General features: G+C 36.6%; 1 protein-coding gene across 1 annotated transcript in view; it reads right to left on the reverse strand.

Moving 5' to 3' along the window:
* Positions 1-24,625, reverse strand: part of LRP1B (LDL receptor related protein 1B) — a gene marked incomplete at its 5' end in the record, with an annotated part of 645,110 nt that overhangs the window by 55,398 nt on the left and 565,087 nt on the right. Inside the window, 13 exons of the mRNA XM_083865658.1 lie at positions 145-279; positions 809-946; positions 1,199-1,321; positions 1,762-1,884; positions 4,975-5,107; positions 5,425-5,531; positions 6,520-6,649; positions 7,306-7,412; positions 12,134-12,250; positions 17,934-18,053; positions 20,348-20,467; positions 20,649-20,765; positions 22,372-22,465. Coding sequence (XP_083721784.1) covers positions 145-279; positions 809-946; positions 1,199-1,321; positions 1,762-1,884; positions 4,975-5,107; positions 5,425-5,531; positions 6,520-6,649; positions 7,306-7,412; positions 12,134-12,250; positions 17,934-18,053; positions 20,348-20,467; positions 20,649-20,765; positions 22,372-22,465 — 1,564 coding nt within the window. The remainder of the gene's footprint in view (positions 1-144; positions 280-808; positions 947-1,198; positions 1,322-1,761; positions 1,885-4,974; positions 5,108-5,424; positions 5,532-6,519; positions 6,650-7,305; positions 7,413-12,133; positions 12,251-17,933; positions 18,054-20,347; positions 20,468-20,648; positions 20,766-22,371; positions 22,466-24,625) is intronic.

Raw genomic sequence — 24,625 nt, forward strand, 5'->3', positions numbered from 1 at the left:
CTTAATCCCATAGCTATCTAATAGCTTTTACTCTGTAGGAAAAAACCCCAAACATTATATGTATCTCCTTATCCAGCACAGGAAATTGACTAGAGAATTGGCTTTTAATACTTTACCATAAGGGAAGATGGAAAATATCTGTACCTTCACATTGTCTATTCCTCCTGTTTCTCTGAAATCCAGGTTTACACTGGCACAAAAGGGAGGATTTTGTTTGATTACAGAATGCATCATCTCCACAAGGATTCACGTTATCTTCACATGTATATTCAGTGACACCTAAACATAAACAAAATATCTAAAAAAACCCTGATAGGTTTGTTTAAAGTGTTAAAAATTAGACCTAAAATAACAACAGCCAATAACAAATTCATCTTTCTGTTTAAAGAGCATCAGGTAAATTTTTAACAAATAAATGGCTCTGGAGTGTTTATCTACATCTGCATAATTAAATATATTATATTTTATGCAATGACAGCATTTAACTGAGACACATTTCCCTTCAAGAATTTAATACTAAAACTTTTCCTGTTGCAAATATGGAACAAAACACAATCAGACTGTACTTAAATTTTGTAAAGAACTCATAACTACACAAAAAAATTGCCGTAAAATTTGCCTTGCTCTTGTGGTACAGAATTCCACAAGTTTGTAATTAAAAGAAGCAACCACGTTAAACTGAGTTCTGTATTGTTCAATAGGTCTTGCACAGATGAACATCTCAATTAATTGTTTCTTTTCTGCTGCAATCAAGAAAACATTATGAGTATGAAATATCAAGAAAACAGATCTTGCCAGCCCAACTCACTTATTTTGCAGTCCTGCTCATCTGAGCCATCCCCACAGTCATCAAACCAATCGCACTGCAGCTCCATGGGAATGCATTTCTTGTCACTGCAAGCAAACTCATCCTTTTTACACGGCCTGGCTTTATATGTGATTTTATCTGTATAATTATAGATTAATAAGAGAAAAAATGAATCAGCATTTAAGATTCTGGGATTGTTTTAGACACATACAAATGAGGACGACTGCGAAGCGTTAAGAGACAGAAAATTATTTCAAGCTTAATTTCTTTCAGTTTCAAATTCTGATCTGCAAACTTTAAACTTTACTGAAGGACAAGCAGAACTGTATAAGTTTGCCTTCAAAGTGTTTTCTCTGATCTGAGTGCCTTGAAAGGTAAAAAACCACCTACCACAGTGATCTTCATCCGAGTTATCACCACAGTCATCGACCTCATTGCAGATCTGCTCGGGCCGCAGACAGACCCTGTTGTTTCTGCATCTGTAGGGCCTCGTTGGAGGGCAGGGAAACTTCACTGCACAGCAGAGAAAACAATCAGCTGTTACCCAGCTATTAATCCTTTTTTAATGACACATCAAAGCCAGATACGTGCTGGCACTGCAAGTTCTTCATTTAGAGATTTTGTGTGATTTACGGCTGGTTTTGAGAACCAGTAAACATGGCACAAAAGAAGGAAAAAGAGGTAGGAAGTGCAATGATATTACACATAAAAGTAACTTTTTCCTCTCTCTGTGGGTTTCCTACAGAAAAGTTTCATTTCTTAAAACCAGCAAATATCAAATATCTGAAATTACATGAAAAGCAATTACAAAAGAAAACTCCATCCCATATTTCAAGCTTATCTTCTAAAAGGAAAACAAAATTCAAGACACATGAGCCTTTATATATTTATGCGCCTTTAAACATCATTCTTGCTTTATTATACAAAAAACTCCGAAAAATATAATGCCATACCACACATTTCAGCAACTTCATCAGAGTTATCTCCACAGTCGTCCTCACCATCACAAACCCAAAAATGTAGTTTGCAGAGGGAATTGTTGCACAAAAATTCATCAGCTCTACATATATTTCCCCCTGGGAAGATGAAAAGACGACAGAAAAAAAAAAAAGCAGGAAAACAAAAAAATGAAGGAATGTCAGTTTTTGATAAAACTACTACAACCACTTATCACATACTATTTGCAGAGAGTAACACAGGCAGCATAACTAAATTTACAGATCCCAAAGGAATAAGTTGGAGAAGCAGAGGAAAAATAATTTAAAAATCTCTTCCTTGACCAAACCCTTCTGTTCCTGACTGCTGGTTGGGAATTACCAAACACAGGGTGACCAGCTGGGCATGTTCCATTTGCATTTAGCCAGGAAATGTTTAAACTCCCACTCTGCAACTCTCTTGGGTGATGCAGCCCCTCAGCAAAGACCTGGCTGATACATCAATAATTTGGGCCATCAGAGAATGATATAAACAGAAATAGGGCCAAATGTGTGAAAAGCCACTTTTCTTCTCATGAGCAGCAACAGCCTTGGCCAGGTTTGTAAAATCCCCACCACCTCTAAATGCTGTATCTAGGAAAGGTCCAGCCCTGTGGGCACAGAACAGATAAAATTAAGTGACCTCCAACAGGATCTTCCTTTCTGTAACTTCTGAAATGCCTCATCAGGGTATTTATTGAACACAGAAAGCAGCAAGAATAAAATCTTTCATGTGGTCTGAATCATCTAACAAAAGGGAACATAGGGTGAGGGAAAATGTTTTAGGGCAGAGTGCTCTCAGGCTTTAAAAATTAGTTCAAGGTGGATTCAGTTTTAATGTGTGTTGTGGTAAAAAATAATTTGTTTTCCAATTATGACTAAGTTTTATAACTACCAATCAACAAAGTTATGGAAAAGTTCTTGCAATTAATTTCCTTATAAACACATTTTTATGGTAACTGGATTTTCAGTTTGCTGAGAGGAGTGGGGTATAAAAGAAATAAAGCTGTGTACCTGCAGAGAAGGAAACAATGAAATTTTATATGATAATGCCAAAACTCTCACTGTGGCTTACCCTCAATGCATTACACCCACTCTAAGAGCTAGATCAGGCTTCAGTGGCTTTTTACTCATTCATTCAGTGCCCTGTTCACACTTCATTAAAACCAACAGAAGGCTTTCTTTTTCTATAAGTGTTCAGAATGGCTGAACTTTTTTCCCCAAAAAACCTAATTTCCATGAAATGCCCATTGCAAAAAGGATATTGAACTCTCACATTATGCTACCAGGTATAATTCACTCCCATGGCAAATATAACTTATGAACATTAACAGAAATATCCTGTATAATTATCCAAGGAAAATATATAAAATTCAAGTACTCTTCATGATGAAAGGCATGAATCCAAATAATAGTGTGTGCAATCACAATATAACCATCATTCTAGTTGTTTAATAAGATTGAAGAGAGTTATTTTTGTAAACATGCACAGTGGGCCACAGATAAATATTATGGATATTATTTTAGAATGCTGTAGAATAAAACTCCATTTGTGTTTGCAGTATTTCCAAAGATGAAAAAAATTAGTTATCAGTGAGATAAACTGGCATTTGTTTCATGCGATTGCTCTGCCTGTCACAATTCCTTTATAAAATAGATTTCTGCAACAGAATCATAATTGTGACATAAATACAAAGTATGATGGCAATAACCAACTAGGAATAGGCTTCTTATTGTGTTATAAGCAATTTGCAGTTCACAGAAGCTCCATTATGCTACCCAAAGAATAATGTGGGCATCAGATAAAATAAGTGTGTTACTATTTACTTACACTTCATTGGCTTTTAAAGAGATACAGTCCAGGTATTTTAAAAGCAGTTTTAAAATGGACTAGATTTTTTTTTTTTTTTTTTAACTTTGTTATCTGTCTTCTTGCCCCTAAACACCTCTGGAATATTCTTCACGTTCTCTGAGTATTCTGGTCTCTCTTTTAAATTTAATCATCCCCACATAACATTTTTTGGGTTTTTTTTTTCTTTTTCTCTTTAGTCTTAAGTATTGTGTAATAGACTTAAAACAAGGAGAGGATATTTTACTATGTTTGCTTCATATCTGATTGTTATCACATATAACTGTACTTCATTATGCTTTGAATTTATGCACAGAACATGTGACTGTAGATAGCTAACACACAGAACTACCAACCTTAAAGAAAAAGAAGAAAAATCCAGGAAAAATCCCAAGAAAATGATAAAATCTCAGCTAAAATTATTCTTTAGGAAGAAAACTTCTTTAATTTGACTCTGAGGAGGAGGGGCTGATAAGGAATGTGAAGCTCAAGGTTCGCCTGGGCTGCAGTAAATGTGGAATAGGGGAGTTCAAGACCCTCAGGGCTGCAAGGAGGGTGCAGAGCAAGCTCCCTACACTGGGCTCCAGGACAGCATGTTTTGGCTCCTCCAGGATCTGCCTGGGAAAGCCCTGGAGGGAAGAGAGGCCCAGGAGAGCCCAAGCATCACCTCATTCAAGCCCAGGAGTGATGTACCCCAACAAAGAGGAAGTCAAGATGTGCCAGAAGGACTTTGTGGATGAACAAGTTGCTCCTGGACAAACACAAAAAAGAAAGTGAGGCCCTGGCACAGAGAAGCTGTTGCTGCCCCATCCCTGGAAGTGTCCAAGGCCAGGTTGGATGGGGCTTGGAGCAACTTGGGATAGTGGAAGGTGTCCCTGCCTTTGGCAGAGGGTTGGAACAGGATGAATTTTAAGGTCTCTTCCAATCCAAAATGTTCTATGATTCTCTGAAATAAACAGAAACCCAGGCTCTTGGGATGGCTTATTTAGCAACTGTTCATTATATTGCACAGCTGTGTAATTTATTGTGCATGGCTTTGTAATTTATTGTGGCCTATGAAAGTTTAAATTAACCAGATTTACTGCCGATTTCGTTGATGAAAAATAATATTCTTCCAGTAACAACATGACCTTTGCATCACTGGGGAGGGAAAGAGAAAGGAGTAACAAGTCATAAACAATCTAAGTTTTGCTTATTCCAGACCACTTTTTATGCTGCTGGTCTTTGTCAGAAGAGGTCACAGAACTTTCCTTTCCCCACTCATAATGGCCAGGGTACCACTAACCTGCAATGCGTGTGTTTACAAAAAGCCCAAAAAACTTTTTTAGAGAAGTGTCTCTTGCCTTGGTCGCAGTTTTCTTCATCGCTGCCATCCACACAGTCATGGATCCCATCACAGAGCCACCTCACAGGGATGCAGTAGGCCTTGTTTCTGCACCGGAACTGATCCTCTTTGCACTCAGTCACACAATCCATCTGTGTGAACACAGACACCAGCTGGGGGTTAATGGATGAGAGCAACAACCACTTTCCTACACTGCCAGGAGGGAGCAGCCCCTGATGGAAACGGCCCCAAAATGACCATGCTTGGGGTGTGACTTGGAGAAAACCAATTTCTGCGCCTCAGAACTCTGGACTCCACCTCTCCACAGAGCGCAGAAACATAAAATCATGGGGCTAAGGATGCAAGAAAACCCTCATTTGCCCTTTCAATTATTTCTACACTTAAAAAAAATTACAAAAAAAAAATCACACCAGGAAAAGACCCAAACCACCAGAAATGAGTCAGGTACCTCATCAGAGCCGTCAGCACAGTCCAGCTCCCCGTTGCATTTCAAGGACGCCGAAATGCAGCCTCCACTTGCACACACGTACTCACTTGAAGAGCAGGTTGGAGATGCTGGTTACAAACACATATTTCAGCATTAAGAAAAAGACAATTCATTAATAAATTAGTTTTTAATTTAAAGCTTTCTTCTGGTTAACACAGTGAGCAAAATTGCGTCTAAGCACTTTGGTAAATCAGAATAAAATATTTGACAAATCTGAGTTGTGGCATCCTAAATAAATTGCATAATGGTAGTGAAAATGTATTTGTGTTTTTCCACTTAGAAATTTAATTTTGTTTTCTCCTTATGCTTGCTAACAAATGCTAACATGCATATATTCATAGAATGAGATTTTTTTTTTAATTGCATTCCTTATAAAGGGCTTAGAGTTTAGCTAAATGTAGCTAATTTATAATTGAATCAGCTCAATTTTTAGTAAATGATCTTTTTGGAAAGTGCATTATTACAATTAAAATTCATAAATATTAAGCAGGACACTTTAATATAAAGGTGAATATTTTTGTTGTGCTGAAAATCACAAGAGTTTTGTCATAGGCTTTTATCAGTTACATCTACATTACAAAAAATTAGGGAAAATTCCTGCAAAAATAAACAACTGTATTTTCCAAGAAAGCAAAATTAACATAAAATAAAATAAATATAACATTAATTTAGTAGACAATATCTTTGCATAAAGACTACTAAACTTTGAATGAATACCAGAAAGCAAAACATTTCAGGACTCACCAAGATTTACTGATTCTTTCAGAGCAGGAATTTATATGTTGAGTATTTATTATCAAATTACAATTCAAAATAATTAAATTAAATACCTAGCAAGCTTTACATTGTAGAGTTGTACATAAGTAGGGTATTGAAAACACCAGCAGGAAGACACAATGGTGCAAACTCAAAAAGTAAAGTATTTCAGATTTTTTTTTTTTCACTTTCTCACTACTACTAATGCCCAAGAAATCTTGATTTGATGATTTATAATCCTCCTTCACTCTGATTTATTCATGGCTTCATTTTATATTTCAGAATTATTAAAAAAAATACCTGGTTCACAATTTTTCTCATCATCCCCAAGCTTGCAGTCCTCGTGACCATCACATTTCCATTTTGCTGAGATGCACTGGCCATTGGAGCACTGGAACTGATCCCTAGAACAGCCTGTTTCACAATACCTCTGGTGCAAAAGAAACAACCAATAAACAAGATCAAGAGTTTAATATAAACATTGGTAAATGCGCAGCTGGTGACAGAAGTTACAGCCTGTAATTCTACATGTAGTAATTAAAGTCTTGTGAAATTAAATTTACTTGTGGATATGATTCAAATGGTGGCTCACACCCTCTTAAATAGCTGGGAGACACCTGAGGTCTAGTATTGACAAGAAAGGAGAAGGCAAAAAAGGGAAAAAAAAAAAAAGGAACAGAAAACCAGCAAAGTATTATCCAGTGAGCTTCTGATACACAACAAAGAGTCTTCATCGTTCTCTCTCCAAAAAAAAAAAAAAATCTCTCATGCCAAACCAGTGCTGTGTGTAAAAAGAAGAGTTTCCCAGTCAGGACACAAGGCATTTCCAGGATGGGAAGAGGTTCAGATTATTGCTGGGAGAAGAGGATGTAGAATACTCTTGAACTTGATTTATTTGCAGGTTCTGTTTTTAGAATAATTACATCAAGAGGTTTGGTTTTAATTTAGTAATGACATTTGTATACATGGATTCAGGTGTAAAGTTCCCACTGCTGCCTTTTAGAAAATTTCTATGCAGGAATCCATTCCCCAGCAATATAAAACCACTAATTCTCTAAAGAAATACTTTTTCTGGCAGATGCCTACCTCGTCTGAGCCATCTGCACAGTCATAGTCTCCATCACACCAGAATCTTGCTGAAACACAATCTCCGTTTGCACAAAGAAAATCTTTCAAATTGCATGTTTGAGGCTCTGTAGAAAGAGAAGAAACAACCCTGGGTTTATTAGCATTTCCTTTAAATATTTTACACATAAACCCCCTCCAATCAATCAATGAATAAATATGAAACACTCAAAACAATTAGCCTGCAAATGATAAGGAGTGGCTTTCTGTGGGATTTTAATACCACAACATCTTTTAACTAAATTTCATTTACATATAGGAAGGTAGTAATGAAAATACTTTGATGACTTTCATACATTTCAATTCTATCAAATTTCTTTGCAAGGTAACATGATGTTGAGTAAATATATTTTATGAATTTCAACACCTGTATGTCATTCCAGGGTTTGTGAGATGTGAGAAATTTGTGAGAAATACATTTTGCATGTCAATATCCAGTGTAACCAGAACCAAGCAGATTTCTGACTGTCCATCACACAGTGGCACATCATTTATCACTTACTTTTTAGTGTGTGTGTGTCAAGAGTCAGCTTCCCCTGTGCTCAGCATTCAGGGGAATGGCAAATGGAACACAAAATCTCAGTGTTTCAAATTAAATAGAAGTTTTTTCACTATTGCTGGCACAGAAACATTGGCAAGGGGGATCTCTGTGGAAGATTCCCAAAGAAGAACATCATCTGCTTTCCTCCTGAAAATGTGGACCACTACAAAAGACATTTTCTGGACGCTGGAGCATTAGACTAAAGAAAGGTAGAGAGGTGTTGGGGATTTAGGAGAAGTTAGGCAAGTCTTTATAAGCAATTTAGATCTGCCAGTCCGAGGGCTTGGGGAATAAAAAAACTTAAAAGGCAAACAAGGATTATTTGTGGGATTATTTCCACCAGAGTAAACAATTATGTAAACGATACAAAATCAAGAATAAGGATTAATTAGTAAAAATTTTCAGCAGAGAAAAGGGAAACAGCAAATGAAAGTGACTGAACTGAAGGAAGAGAGTGAAAAAAAAATAGAGACAGAGCAAAGGAGAGCAGGAATGGACAGCAATAAATTGAGTAGTGCTGAAGGGTCCTTTAGTGACTTATGGAAGGTGCAAGCATGAACGTTTCTGTAAAATGCACCACAGCGATAAAGAAAAGCAAACACAAAGTCAGAGGCCTCAAACTGAAATATAATTGGTAAATACCAGCATGAGACATAAATTACATGGATCTAACATCAACTTGGTTTGGTTTTTTTTCCCAAGATTTATAAAAATCAAAAAACTGTTTCAGGAAAGGAATAGTTTTAATCAGCTTTTCTGCTGCCTTTTCCCACTCTTTCAGACTTGAAATGATTCTGTTTGAAATTTTTTAAGAGAAATTTCATTTTTCAGATAGGCACAAATTTTAATTTTGAAGTTGCAGGAAAGTAATTTTAAAAGCAAATCTACAGCCATTGCATCAGTTCTCCAGAAATGTTCTATTTCAGCAAATCAGAGGTTGGCATTTATGTGGACTCAGATTATATGCACATTTCTTCAATTCTTTTTTTTTTGAAGTGTAAGCTTAGCAAAACCCTGATGTTTGATTCTTTTTGTTTTCGACAGGCTAAGAAGGAGAATTTCATCACATGATAAAATATATAAAGGAAATAATTTGTGGGAAAAATAATTCACAAGCAAAAAACCCCATTTGCCGTGTTTCTATATTGATTGGAAAAAATACAAGCCAATACTTTTGGTATACTGTTAATAAATTATTTATAAGCAGAGATTTGATACTGGAAAAATGTACACAAAGAGCTAAGTACTCAATTCTCTGTTTACAAGAAATATTTCTTCTGCTGCTGGGATCCAGCTCTGTGATTTACATATGAACACAGAAAAGTATTTTTCCATCAGTGCTCAGATTGTTGGAAAGGAATGAGTATTAATACAAAACAGTATGAAAGGAATAAGCAAAGGAATAATAGAGTTCTCTATAAGCCATGAAGGACAGAATTCTTTAGCTTCTGCTTTATCAAAACACTGAAACTCCTTCCCAAGAAAAACATTTGGGATACAAACTTATCCCAGGACAAAATTAACTGATTTGTTTTCTTGGCAATTTGTAGAAGCAACAAAAGAACATTAGGAAGAACTTGTAGCAACATGAATATTTTTGTGCTGATTGAATTCATGTCTTGCTACAACATTATTATGTTTGCTTTGCTTCAATGTTTACAGTATTTTACATATTCTTTAATCACATTGAATTAAAAAAAAAAAATGGTGCCTTCTTTATAGCAGGAATAATATAGGTTAGATAGATATAATAAGATAAATTCCTACGGAATTTTCCTTTTCTGGAGTTTCCTGAAAAAAGAAATATTTTTTGGGGGTCAATTTGGTTTTAAAAATCCAAATAAACTCTGAAAGCAAATTCTCCCTCCAGACAGATATGACCTCAGAAGAGTTAACAATGTATCCTACATTTCCCATTGTGGACTCATTGTGTACCAATATCCAAGCTAATAACTCTTATTTCAAATATAGTTAAAAAACAACAGACTGTAAGACAAATGCAGCTAAATAACCAAATTTGAATGGACATAATGATTTGCATGACATCATTAATAATTTTTCACACCCATACAGGTTTTTTATTAACATGTATTTTTTCATTTATGGTATGACCAGAAGAGTGAATTTCTTGCATGTGAAGAAACTATATAGAAAAGTGTAAATGCTTGAGTTGACTTTCTATAATTCAGTGAATTAATTCCGCATTCTTGAGAAACAACTCATTTTCTGATATAGTTCCCTGACAGCCCTTTGTATATGATATTCATGGATGCCATGAACAATTTATCTCACTGTGCAATGTAACATATTTTGTCAAATGCTTTTGAAGTTCTAATTTCATATATATTTGTTTCATTACACTTTACTCTGTAAGTGGCTTGATGGTCTATAAAAATTTTATACAACAATTTCAAAGAGCTGAACAATATTATGTACTGTCCCAGCGCTTCCAACATTTTGGATTTTAAAACTGTGCCAGCCTACTGTGTTTAATTTAAATAGTAGAATCTATAGCTAGAATTTAAATGTGCATTTGACAAGCAAAATAAATTTTAAAAACCCCTAATATCCTTTTTAGTTTAATTCACCTTCTATATCTGGGTACTCTCAACTCACTAATTCCATCCATTACAATTAATTACAAATTTATTTATCTTCAAGTCTAGAGAACAACCAAGAACTGAATGTATAACTTAGCTATTGATATGGACACAAAGTTGGCTAACTTCATAAATTATTTTTAAAAAAACAAAACTTCAGATTATTTATCTCTCATTATTTGAACTTTTTAATATCAACTTGTAGTATGATGATCTGAACTTTAAGGAAGAGAATTATTAATGTTGGGTCATACATTTGACTAATTCCAAATATGATACTCAACAGTTATTTTGCAAGCAGAAATAATATTTTGTGGAAGTTTTGGGGGTTTTTTGGAGGGATTTTTTTTTTTTCCCCAAATTTTCAACAGACTGCCCTGTTCTGTAGATTAACACCACCACACCAAAACTATGACTCTCTATTTGATTTCTACATGAGAATAAAAGAACATAAAACAATTTCTTCCTACTTGCAATACAGAAAACTGACACTAATAATCAATTCTTAAGTAAAATCTCCCTCAAAGCTCAGAAAGCTTTTGTGTGCCAACCCCCCTGGGGCAGAACAACAAAAGGCTCTGAGCGACCACTGAGCCACACAATATTTTCCCTTTTTTATGTAACATTGCATATGAAAACCACAGCACTGCTGCTTGCAGTGAGAATAAAACTCACAACATTTTCAAATGCAGGTAGCAATTACCAGGCAGGCAAATCCACTTTAACCTCGCGAGCTGAATGAGACAGCACACCTGCAGCACACCTTGGACTGCAGAAAGGGGCAGCAGCATTTAGTCAGCATTAGAATGTCTAATTTATTAAGCCTTTTAGCTCACCCCCTTGAAGATACTAAATATACACTCAGGATATGCAATCAGGAATGTGCATTCAAGATTAAGCGCAAGAAAAAATATTAACTTCGTGCTTTTATGAGTAGAAAGGGGAAAAAAACCCCACAGCAATTGTCGAGAGAAGGCACTTCAGAACTATTTAGGGAATGACCCTCTTGAAATATTTTATAAAGACAATAATTATTAGATAAAAACATTACAAATTTTTCATTTCTTCCTGAGAACCAGGTGGAAATTAGCTCCCTGAAAGTGGTATTAACAGAGATTTATTAGGCCTTCAGGTCCCTCATGGGTAGGAGAGAAGTGGGAAACTGAGCTATTTTCAATAACCATGTCTACTGCTCAATGCAATTAAATACTATAGAAATTGACTTCTCAATATGAAACAAGGCAAATCATCTCAAGAATACGATGAATATAATGAGAGGTGGTATTTGATCAAAATTCCTTGTTAAGAAATACTTATCACATTACCTCTGAACAGGGTTTTTTTCCGAGGTAATAAATCTGAGGTAACTAACTGATAAACTGATTTTAATATTTATTTTAAATTCACCAGATTATTGAGAAGTTGGAGATAAGGCATTTTTTTTATGGCTGATAAAGTTCTTTATTAAGAGTGAACAGAATTGGAAAATGACAGCAAGGGACATTTTCAGTTGTGTACAACTGATTTTCAGATGATCAGAGGGTGTTGAGCGAAAATACACACGTGTTTTATCAAAATTCAAAAGTTTCCTCTTGCATGTTGCTATCCTGACTCTATTCTAACATGGACTAAGGTAAAAGTTACTTACTACAGTTTTCTTCATCAGAATTATCTCCACAATCATTCTGGCTGTCACACCTCCAGTGGTCTGGAATGCAGTTGTTGTTTTTGCACTGGAACTCATGAGGGCCACAAGTTTTTTTATCTGTAATTAAAATGAATAATGTTTACAGTGCTGCAAACAAAGATTAAAAATGGGAAAGACTCCCACTGAATACATGATAATGTTGCTGGATACATTTAAGGATGACCAACCATAATATTTGAAGTGTTATTTTCAGCAATAACTAATTTCTCATAACATTCTTTAAGCTTCTATTTATATATTCACACCTAATCTTGAATTTGATGAAATTAAAATATGCAGTGTATAAACTGTCATATAAAGTTAAAAACAGATAAAATTCAGAAGGGGTCACAAGAGAGGATATTAGTGCACTGAATCTCAAAGACTGAATAACTTCTAATGAATTTATCTGTAAGATTGCTCTAAAAAAGATCAGATCACAGTAAACCATTAGAATATTGATTTAGAAAAATGTGCAAAATATGTGTTTCTCAAAAGTTATTTTTACATATAATAATTTAGGACAGAAAATTTTGCACTTTGATATAAATTTTGGTTTACTGATGGATTGGATGTCATTCATATGAGGTAAAACATTAAAAAGCCTATAGTGCTAAAATGAGGGCAATTTCCTTTAAGTTGTGTATTTTCAATGAGGTTTTCTATTTACAGAGGAGCATTGGAAGCAAAACCTCTTAGAGATACATGAACACCCTCAACTCCTCCAGCAGGATGGAGCTGCCTCTCTGCTTTCTGTGAGAAACTCTTGAATAATTCGTTCAGCTTTTAAGGACTGAGATGAAATGAAGCAAATTTTAAAAAGTTATCAGTGACATTTTCGTTGGGGAGGAAAAGAAAAAGCAAAAAAGCTTTGCTTTGTAAAAAGCCTCAATGACATATTTAAAATTACATGTCACCGTGATATTGCACTAGGAAATGTTTGAATTCCTGTTAGGCAAAGTCACAACATGTCAGAGCAGCTTCACTCTGCTCTCATGGCAACTCGAGGGCTGCTAATGACTGACAGAAACAGCAGCTTCAGTCAGATTCCTCTGCTGCTGAACCACAGCAAATTAACAAATTAGAGGTGTTCATTTGATGCTGTGGGCCAAACCTCTGCATTTTCACTGTTGTTTTAGGTGTGGCTCTGGAACCAGACTGATAAAACTATGATTGAGTGTCAAGATTGGTGTTGCAGCTCAGTTGTGTGCACTCAAAAATCTGGTCACTGCAATTCTGCCTTCTGTGTTAGTTCCCTATTCTCTGCCAATGTCACAATTGCAAGAAGGTTTCTCCCAAAGTGTTTTTTTCCATGATGTTTTTCAATATCACAGTCTTTCATATCATGATATTTCAAATACTTGCACTGGCAAACAATTTAAAATATTTAACATTACAAAACGTAAAAATATTCCTCCCAAACTTATGACACTCTTCTATTTTCGTTCCATAGCTCTGCAAAGGATAAACTTGCAAATCTGAAATCCATCCCATGTTTATTAAAATACTTCCAGTAAAGTCTGCAAACTCCCACTCGAGTATTTGCCCACAAAATGAGCTGTAACACTAATGACAGATAACATCACAGCAACATATAAATATTCTATTTATCCTTCACATTCAGTAGAAATATCGAGATCTATTCAGTGATACACAGAAGCCAGAGATGACACCCATTCATTTCAGTCACCTAAACATGCAATAAATCTTTTCTTACTCTTCATAAAGAATTATTTAGTTCTCAAACATGCCAAATCCATTCTCTAGCATTTCGTATTCTATACATATGAAGAAAATCTACTTTTTTTTTTTTTAAATTTAACCTTAACCTCTAATTTCTACTTGAATGGTAATCTTTCTCTTCTTACTCTATTACCAAACATAAATGAATATAATTTGTTTTTTAATACAAAGTATTTTGAATGTTTGTAAGGCTCTCCCTTCTTCACAAGTCTGAAAACTTTATTTTTCCTCTGGGTTGAATGATCTCATGTAGCAGCTTACAGCTGACAATGTCTTACAAACCAGATTTGCTTGTCGTGTATTTCTTTCTTCATGCTAGTGAGAGCTGAGGAAAACACTGGGATACCAGAGATGGGTTATAACCAAGAGGAAAACTTGGGAAAGCTGTGTAACAATTATCTGCTCTTTGAGAATGATGGACTCATTCAACTCAAAGGAGTTGAATGTTATTTATTGGGAATTGTGGAACCATGAAAAGCACATGGGGGCCCACACACTTTCTGTCATCTCTGCCTTCAACATTAAAATGCTTTCTCATTTTTCCTAAAATGAGACCACCTTAAAGTGTGAAAGTTCAGGTAGAAATGCTGCAAAGGCAGAGGAGCAAGCACTGATAATTCCATTTTCATATTGTTCTCTTCAAACTGTTATTAAAATATTCACTGACTTACTGCAGCAGGCACAGCCTTCCTAAGAAATTTGTGTGATCCCTTGAGGAGGTTGCTGGTGGGTTGGGGTTCATTTTTTTGTGCATACTGAACTAGGATTTTATTTTAGAAACACTTCTAAATGAGCATGGGGAAAACAGGATGAAGGCTTAAATGGGAAAAAAAAATCAAAAAACAAAAACAAAAAACAAACAACAAACAAACAAACCCCACAAAAACAAACAAACAAACAAAAAACACAAAAACAAAACCAAAAAAAACACACAAAAAAACCCCCAACAACCCAAGGCAAAAAAGCCCATAGGCACCCTAAAAGCTTTTTGATTCAAATGTGAATGAAACCACTGATTGTATGCATTGCTCTTCTTTGGGGATTTTAAATCCATATATTTTCATGTGTATGCATTTGTGTATGTGTGTGTGTATCTGAGCGGGATATAATCCAAAACTAAAAGGAATTTGCTTCTGATCTGGGATGGGCTGGCTGTCCTAGAGCTTGGCAGACTGTCACCCATACGGGATACAGGAAATTATAAATTTGTTGAAGGCAGTTTAAGTTTATATAATGCACCCCTCAAATGCCTCAAAGAAAATACTCTTTATCATCAGGAAAAAGGCCTGCTTTTTACTCTCACAGCTAAAAATAAAATTAATATAAAAAAAAAAGTGAGAAGGCAGAAAGTAGTCATACCAATGTTGACACATCAGGAAAATAAAGACCTGAAATACACATAACCTTTAAAGAATATTATAAAATCATTTTACAAGACCACACACAGCTTTCTTCAGGCTTTAACTAAAACTGGTCATTTTGATGTAAAGTATCAAAGCTGTGAGCAAGGATTAACACAATCTAATGGCTTTCTTTAATTGCCTGGACAGTTAGCACCAATTAACTCTACCTCCTGTTCTCTGAGAAACACCAGACACTCCTAAAGAAAAACACATTTATTGATTCTACCTCAACTGTCTGAGTTGGAAAGCAACCACAGAAGACTAAATACATTTACACTCCTTCTAGCAAATGTACTCAGTGCAATGCCTCCAATAACAAACAGCAGCAGAAGTTGACTAAGCAAAATACATATGGCCATGCAGCACTCAAGCAAAAAGGGATTATTTTACACAAGATTTGCATTGCAGGCGTTTTAGAAATGAACTCCAAACAATAACAAATTAGTGTTACATCAACATATGTAGATCCTGTTTATCCTCAGCCTGCAGCTTTAAAATTCTACCAAATTTTGTCCATAAACATAACAATCTTTAACTTGGAAAAAAAAATACAGAAGACCAAACTGTGTTGAAATTACTGCCATTGTAAGGTCATTTAAACATATTTCAAATACTAAAAATATGGAAAACTTCAAAATGTGATTAAACATGCCCTGTTCTTGTCAAGCCTTAGCTGTTCCATGTGTATTCAACAGTGTTTGGCACAGAAATCATGACTATGGATAAATTATTCTGTCTCCTCCAACACAAAAACCAAGAGCAGTGTATGCAGCCAGTAGATTAAAAATAAAGATGTGGGTGTTTTTTTTAGGAAAGTGTGTGGTTAAGCTGTGGAACACCTCGCTGCAGCATCTTGTGAAAATTTTACAGAGGTAAAAAGAGAGTGAAGTCTATGATGAATTACTGTATGCAGAGATATATTTGACTGACAATATTTGTGATTCTCAAGCTGTTGGAGGATGGGAGGGTATCCCAGGGAAGTTTCAGTACGAGCCTACTTTGCTCACATATTCCTTTCTAAACACTCACTGCCAGAGACAGGACTAAAGTCAAGATGAGTCTCAGGTATGAACCAACACCTCCAGCTGAATAGGTTGTGATGTACAAAAAAAGGTTGAACTTGGGGTTGCACACATTGTCTCTTATCCTGTTTAGTCATTTGAGTAATTTTTATTATTTCTATTGTAAAATCATGGCTCAGAGAGAGGTACTTATTTTAAATACAATTTTTTCTATTTACTGTCATTTTTATTCTTCTCTTTCAAAAAATAAACAAATTGTGACTTGAGGACATTAGCAGATGAATTATTTTACAACCATTTGTGTCACATCAGTTGGGTGTGCATGGGCTGGCCAAAATGTGAATCCACAGTTTGGAAGCTTGGAATTCTGTCCCAATTGGAAAGCCACAGCATGTTGGAGATCCAGGTTTTGTGGAATGGTAGAGGAGAAAGTAGCTGTGATGTGATGTAGATCAGAAAGTGAGCAGTGCAGAGCTGCTTCAATAACAGCCCAGTAGAGGATATGAAACTTCATTTCCTTTACATTCACTGTTTCTTCAAGACAAATGATTCCTTGAACTGTAAACTTCTCACCGGTTGACAGGAGCAATAATTTTCCCCATCCTGGCAATTCAAACAATGGTCTTGGATATTCAGTGTTGAGAGTGTTCATTTTCCCAGGCATATTTGCCACCTCCAGCATTTTTCTATATGCTCATGTGTCAATTATTTGAAACACATCCATGGAAAAGCAGCTCAGTGCTTTGTCCTTGACTGTAGCCTGTAGTTCTGTTACTCTGCTGTGCCAGAGATAAACCTGTCCAGACACAGGTGTTTCATCAAACCATTCACTGGTGTGTGGATGAATAATGGTGAGAGCTGTAAATGTTCCATATTTGTCTTGTTCTCTTCCACCTCAGAACACTTTTCTGTGTTTTGCTTTATAGACCAGTCTTGGAAGTTTCACAAGTGTTTCTGCACAGGGTTAGTGTGTGCCTTGCACTGACACCCATCCTCAGGGATTTTCCAGCAGTTCTGATCCACTTCCTCTGCCTCTGATTGTCTGTAATCCATTTCCCAGGTAGAATATTTATATTTATTATTTTCCCTAATTACAACAATAAGAGCTGACTCATAACTCCCTGGAGCTCACAAAGAGAAGCTGGCCATGCCAAGTTAGAAACTGCTCTGAACCTTTCTATACCATCAGTCTTAACTACCAGGATTTGCAAGTTATTGCATTTTCACTATTTCTGAACTTCAGCAGCAGTTAAGTGAAGACTGAACTGACAGAAACTGGGTAACACTGAGAGAAAAATAAAGAATGTCGCCATATCCTATGACAGCCACTACCATTCTGTGCCACTCCTGTGATTCTAAATGCCAAATGAGAGCCTCTTTTACAGCTCCTGCCAATAAAGAAGTGGTACAACAGGAATTTTATGAGCTACTCGTACAGGTATTGCCATTCAGCAATAACTGGATGAGCCAGAGAGGTTCCAGATAGGTATTATCAAACACTGAAAGAGGATAATAAATAGTGGAATGATTATTTCTATTTACTAAAAGTATGTCAAGCCACAGCAACAGATTCAGAACCACTGGCATACTCACCACAGTTTGCTTCATCTGACCCATCTGCACAGTCTGGGTCTTCATCACACACCCACAGCTTGGAAATGCAGTGTTTGGTTGTTTTACACTGGAAGTGGTCTGGAGAACAACTGTTTTCAGCTTTAAATACAAGAATTCCAGATCAAAGTTAGAAATTATTCAGAATATGTGTTTTAAAGGAAAAAAATATTAAGGATTCAAGAATCAGAAATTGAATATCTCTAGCATAATTTATATAGTATCTATAAGAAAGCAGCATTCATATAAACATTACACTGTTTATAGTTTTGTCATTTTCTTATATATTATTTTATATAAAAATTAAGGTAAAACAAATATAATTTTACAAAGCGTCTATTTTGATATTTTTTAACAGCAAACAGACTTATCATTGGTAGAATTAAACCACTTCAGCAAAAATCAGACAAGTTTTTCCCCTAACTTTCTAAAATGCCAGTTATAAATTGTGAGAGTCAGTTTATAAGACTAAGGCAGCTCTGGATGCTTCGACCAAAAACAGAATCAAAATTATGCACAATTTCTGTGAAATTCTGTGCTCTCCTAAACTGGGTAAATGTTGAGAAAAGTTTGACAAATATTTCACTTTCTCAGTTTAGAACAACAATTTTTGAATGAATTCTGCAGCAACAAAAAGATGCAAAGATGCAGCCGAGCTTTCAGGATGCTCTAAGTTAAACTGCATTAATTTTAGAACAGCCATTTAAAAACAAAACAGAACCTCAGTCCACCCATGTGATTCTAGATGTTCTTTAGAGTTGAGCATATGTACTCCAAATAATTTTAAGCTGAACTGGCCACAGGGGGTAAACAGGAAACCTTTGATAATGTTTCCCCACATGAATGTCTGTCCCACCTTTACCCAAGGAATCCTTTCAACAAACTTTCCTGCCCCTGTTGAAAATCAATTTGCTCCCTGATATTACCATTCTCATTTCTTGGGTTTAGCAAGATGAAAAATTTTAGGTTTGCTAAAATTTTTATTGTGTATTATTTCTTTCAGGGTCACATTTCCACTGGTTTAGGTATGTTCCTAACTGTGCTACAGCAAATAATTCTGATCCTCAGCTAGGATCTGTCACCAGGGGATTTCCCAGAGCTTTACAAGACAAACCAGCACAGTGACCTTCACTGTACATATGAAAAGCCTTCAGTATGAAATGTGACCTTGAAAAAGTCACCTGGTAAGTGAAACAGAAGAGTGGCAGAGCTAAAATGAAAAAAAATAAAATTTTATGGATTCCAGAGTGGTGACATCAGAGTGAGAGAGAGTCTCACTTGTTACCTGTTTTGTGCCAGGAGTCAATATGAATGCACAGTCCCTGAACTGTACTCTGCTGCTCTGATTTCACTTCTGCCAGCTACACCTCAAGGTTTTTGGGAACCTTCCACATAACATGTACAGTTTTTTCCAAGGGAAAAAAAGAATGTAATCTCCCTTATCTTTCACAGGAATTTACCTGATCCCTCTTAATCGGTTTTTAAAGAAACCCAGCATGAAAAACAACATTAAATGTTTTCTGCAAAACTTGTATTTACATCTCTCCTGAGCAGTTTGGAAGACAGCCATTAAACATGACCACCAACAAAGCTCTTCTATCCTTAGCAACTCTCTTCCCCTTGGAGCAGGATTTGTTCCTTGCAGAAATGCAGCACATGCAAACCTTGAGAAAGCTGATCCAGAACACGCAGCCCAGATCAGCAGCAGAGCTGAGCAGTGAAATGAGTAAAAGACAGAGCTACATTTCAAGGCAGCCCCATCATTTTTGTTGTAAAATGATTAAAGACACAAACTTATTCAATAAATTTCCATTATAAATCTGAAAATGTTTTCTCCACTTATATCTAAGAAATGTAAAGTGAAAATAAATGTATGAAAAGTAAATTGCGCTAAAAGCTGAGCAAATGGAAATCTACTTACATAGATAAATTAATGAAATCCCCAGAGAAAAGGGAACAGAAAAGGTAAAAATAATCAATGACAGAAAAAAGATGTAGAAGGAGCTTTGGACCTACAGCTTTTCCCACAAAAGATTCTGAAAAACATCTTTTTCCATTGAAATGCATTGCTGCAAGGCATGGCAGATGAAAGCCTCAGGAAGATGAGTCATTTGTGAGGTGGTTAAGAGTCAAATCCGTGTTTCTACCTCAGTGAAAAACCCAATTAAATGCCTGAAATTGTTTATACTCCTCTCTTCTTTGCAATGACTTTAAATTTGGAGTTAATAAATGGCATTTTAGTTTGCTCTTTTGTATATGAAGCATTGCACACCTGTCCTGTGAATTAACTCTTTGCATGTTCTCAAATTGTTTTAGATAGAGGGCATCTACAGTGTTTTACTCCAGTTCCCTGTTTAAAACCAGCTACAGAGCAAAATTCTCCAAGCATCACTTACGACAGTCTCTTTCATCCTCTTCATCACCACAGTCATCCTGGCCATTGCACCTCAGGTTGATTGGGATGCACTTCTGGTTCTTTGTGCACTTGAACTGCCCTGACAGACACACATGCGTGTCTGTAAATTGAAAGAAAATAAAAATAACAAGGGTTAAAATAAAAAAAAAGATTAAAAGTTGAGAAATATCAAGACTTATAAGATAAATGAAGAAAAATGCCGTTTGTTGACTGAGTGTGAAACATGACATTTGAACCAGTTTGGCCTGTTTCTGAAGCCTGCAGTGCATACAAGCACCTACCACAGTTCAGTTCATCAGAATTGTCCCCACAGTCGTTCTCTCCATCACAGATAAAGGCTGGAAGAGCACAAAGCCCAGTGCCACACTGGAAACGTCCTGGTTGACACCTGAATTCAGCTGGGAAAAGACAAAACTGCTTATGAATACTACCAGGGGAATGGTTAAAGTCTCACTGTTGCTGTTCTTACCCCATGGACTAATCAAAAATACCTATAGACCTGTATTTCCTTTATAATCCAAATCTGAGTATATATAAGTAATTAAAAGGTACACATATGATTGCAAGACTAATTTCAAAGTCTGATATCTTTATTTTGTGCAGCTCTAGTTACAGTACTAATGACACAGAATGAAAACCCCTCAGGTTTAAGCTTACCAAAGGCTCAACAGAGACCTGCAATTTAGGATCTAAATGCTTGAGTTCAAGTCTGCTTTTAAGAAACTCTCTATCCCACTGTAATTCTATTTCCCAAGAAAGGCCAAACATTGCTCTTTCTCCAGCCACTGTCATTAGAAATAATGAGAAATTATGTATCTCTGTAGTAATATTATATATAAAGATAGAGTAGCTTAAAATAAAAATTTATGTACAAGGATTACATTTCTTAAAAGTTGTTTCAGAGGCTTCTGCAGCAGAAAAAGAGAACTAATTATAAAATTGTAAAAATAGAGGTGAGGAATTTCAATACAAAAATATCAAATTAACTGTTAATTAACCAGAAGATTGCAGAACATATAGAGCTTTTTTTTTTCCAATATAAGCTTAAGGGAGGAAAGCAAGGATCACAGGGAGAACACTGCTGTTGCTCAGAAAACTGCAGTATGTAATAATGTGCATCTAAACTTCTATAGCTACAAAAAAACATGAGCAAATGAGATTAAATCACACATTTTTATTACACAGAAAAAAGCCCTCAAATAAACCTGTAGGAATTTTAGTTTATGCAAAGAATTCCACAACCTCACTAAACAGCTTCAAAATGAAAACCTTTAGTGAAAACATAACCGGGATGAAGTAAAGGTTTAAAAGGTGAAAAACACGTATGAGTTTTCAAAGATCTTAAAAGACTGTCCTGGGTTGTAGTGTAGAATGTACACAAAGTATTTATTCTATCACCATCTTCATGAGCTGTTGGAACCAGGTGGGGCAGTGTTTTCCCAGGCCCCTCCTTTGGGCTCTTCTGCTCATGGCCCATCAATGCCTTGCCCAGGACTCACAGGTAACTCCCTCCAGGAGTTATCTCTGTTTAATGGGCCATCAAGGACCCACTTCACAACTCATCATCCCATTGGGAGATGCTCCACTCAGGGGGAGGAGCCAAGTATTCTCACCTGGAGAGAATCTGGGATTTGGGACAGGACAAGAAGCCCTTACCCACTGGATTCCCAGAGGAGCAGAGCTACCAGACCTTTCTACAGGATCACTGCTTCAGGAAGAGCACCTCATCTGGACTGCTTCCACCATCCTGCTCAGGTTGTGTTCTGACTCTGTCAGTGGTCTTTTGTGTTATTGCCTTTATTTTATTTTATTTTATTTTACCTTTCTTCTTATTAAATTGTATTTCTGACTTGGAGCCTCTCACTCATTTTGCTTTCAAACCACGACAAAGACTCAGACTGAGGAACATAAAAGAATGCTAGACAAGTGTTCAAAACAATCCTTTCCCTGAATTTGATGGATGATTACATTTGGGTTGGACCCTGCTGGCCCAAAGGCACTTACGGCACTCGGCGGGCTCGTCAGAGCCGTCCCCGCAGTCGTCCACCGTGTCACATTTCCACCAGAACGGGATACACTTGTCTGTTTTGCAGCGGAACTGCAAGAAAGAAAGGCCAACAGGAATAAAAGCTTTCATGTTAATGTGTGGAATCCCTCAGACCTCTCAGGGGAATTTCCAGAGTTCTGCCCAGGAAAGATCTACCATAGAGTTTTCCAGCCAGGCTGGAGGAGAAAACTTTCCCCATGGTACCTTGTGGCACTGTGTGCTCTGCCCTGGTCTCGTTCTCTCTCCTTGCCCCTGGTTCTCATTCTTTCCCTGCTTCCCCACTGGGTGTGGTATCCCTGGTGGCCGGCCCCGTTTTCCCTATAGGTCACTGACCTTTTCCCTGCCCTTTGTACCCCCCCAAGTGCCCTCAGGCCATTGGTTCCTGACTCCTGTTTAGGGCTGTGCATAACACATGGCCAGGTCTTGTGTCCCTGATCCCTTCAGAGTGCTGGAATTAACCTTGCTGGAACTGATCATACAAAAGTCCTTCTTGCCCCTCTCTGCTAAGCTGGCTGTGGACCTGACTGCTTTGCCTGAATCCTCCCCAAGCAGCTTTTCCACAGGTGATGCTCATTGGGAAACAGGGAGCAGCTCCACCACCTCAAACCACACTGCTACATTAAGGTTTACTCATTTATTTATAAGCAGGAATAATAGCGCAGTTTATGAAAATCAGCTTTGCTGCTTGAGGCGTTGTTGCATTGATAATTCCTGGCTTTCAATTTTACAGAACTTGTATTTTAAATATTGTTTTTGTGGGTTTTTTTTATTTGGAGATGTTTGGCACTGAGATTGCCAAAGTGATAAAAATCACTGTAGTTTCAATGACTGTGCTATGCTGGCTTACAATGCCCCAACACAAACTGCTCACTGCATTTTGCTGCATTCTGTGATTTCATTCTTAAAGGTCTTATTCAAAGCAAACACTTCAATTCTCAGTTTTTGTAGACTGCTGTTGAAGCAGACATCATTTTTCCACGTAAACCCAAACACCCACAGTTACAGCAAAGAGCCTTAATGTGTGGTGCTGTGTACAGTATTGCTTACATTGTTTGAATTAAATGAACAAACCAAATGTAAACCCTTTCAGACTTTCAAAAAGATAAAACATCTGTAGAAAAAAATGAAAAATCCTTTGTAAGAAGGCTGTGCATTTACTCTCTACTCAGGTGACTGTACCTTTGTTCTGACTGAAAGACAAATGCAAACAAAACAAACGGTATGAATTGATGTCATTTTCTATTGTTAAACCTAAAAACTGAGTATTATGTGGCTCATGTCAAGGAGAAAAATCTGGTTAGATTATCAGTCAGGTTTTAAGAAATTTTGTTTTTCCTGCCTGATGTCTCTATGAACACAGAAAGGAAGGAAACAAAAAGGTTTAGAGGGCAAGAACATTTCATGTTCTGTCACTGGGCAGCTTTTTTTCACATTTTAAAAATCACTGATTATTCAATAAAGCTGTACTTAAATGATGCCTCTTACTTAAATTTGTACTTAAATTTGGTGCCTCAGCTCAGTTTATCTTTTCTAACAAGAAAAATCAGGGTTTCAAAGGCATTTATGTTATAGAACCTATAGCTGGAGCTACATCATTCCTGTACCACCTTGAGGGAGTTGCAGTGTAAATGGCTGGGTTGAAAGGAAGCTGTTACTGTCCCAGATAGATCTGCAGCTCAGAGGGGCTCAGCAGGAGGCTGCCAAGGGCAGGAGACAAACAGAAACTCAGACAATTGTCATCCTTTGTCTTCCCTCTTGTTCTGCTCACCACAAGGGATTTCAGGCTGTCAAAATGGCATCAGAAGTCATTTCCAGGAAATAGGTACTAACTACTAAATGTTGTTATGATAATACTTGCATTCCCTTCTAAACTGAGGAGACAAAACCTGCAAAATCAGTGATCAGGGTCATATGGGTCTTAAATGGACGGAGTTTTGGGGTTCAAGAGTCTAATGGGATTTGGACTAAACAACTTCTCATGCCAGATGAGCCATCACAGGATGGTCTCGAGAGGCAAGATCAGTTTATGGACAACTCTACTCCTTTCCAGCAGAAATAACCAATGGTGGCTGTGCTGTCAAAAATGGTGACCTTGTAGGAGCAGCTCTGATTTGGCAGCATCATCTGAAAAATCTTAAGGAGAAACAAAATTTTGCCATTGATCTCTGCATCTGACGCCATCAGACTGGTGAGTTATCAAGAAGCAAACAG

The sequence above is a fragment of the Zosterops lateralis genome (genome assembly GCF_965231275.1).
Source record: "Zosterops lateralis genome assembly, chromosome: 7".
Classification (NCBI taxonomy): domain Eukaryota; kingdom Metazoa; phylum Chordata; class Aves; order Passeriformes; family Zosteropidae; genus Zosterops; species Zosterops lateralis.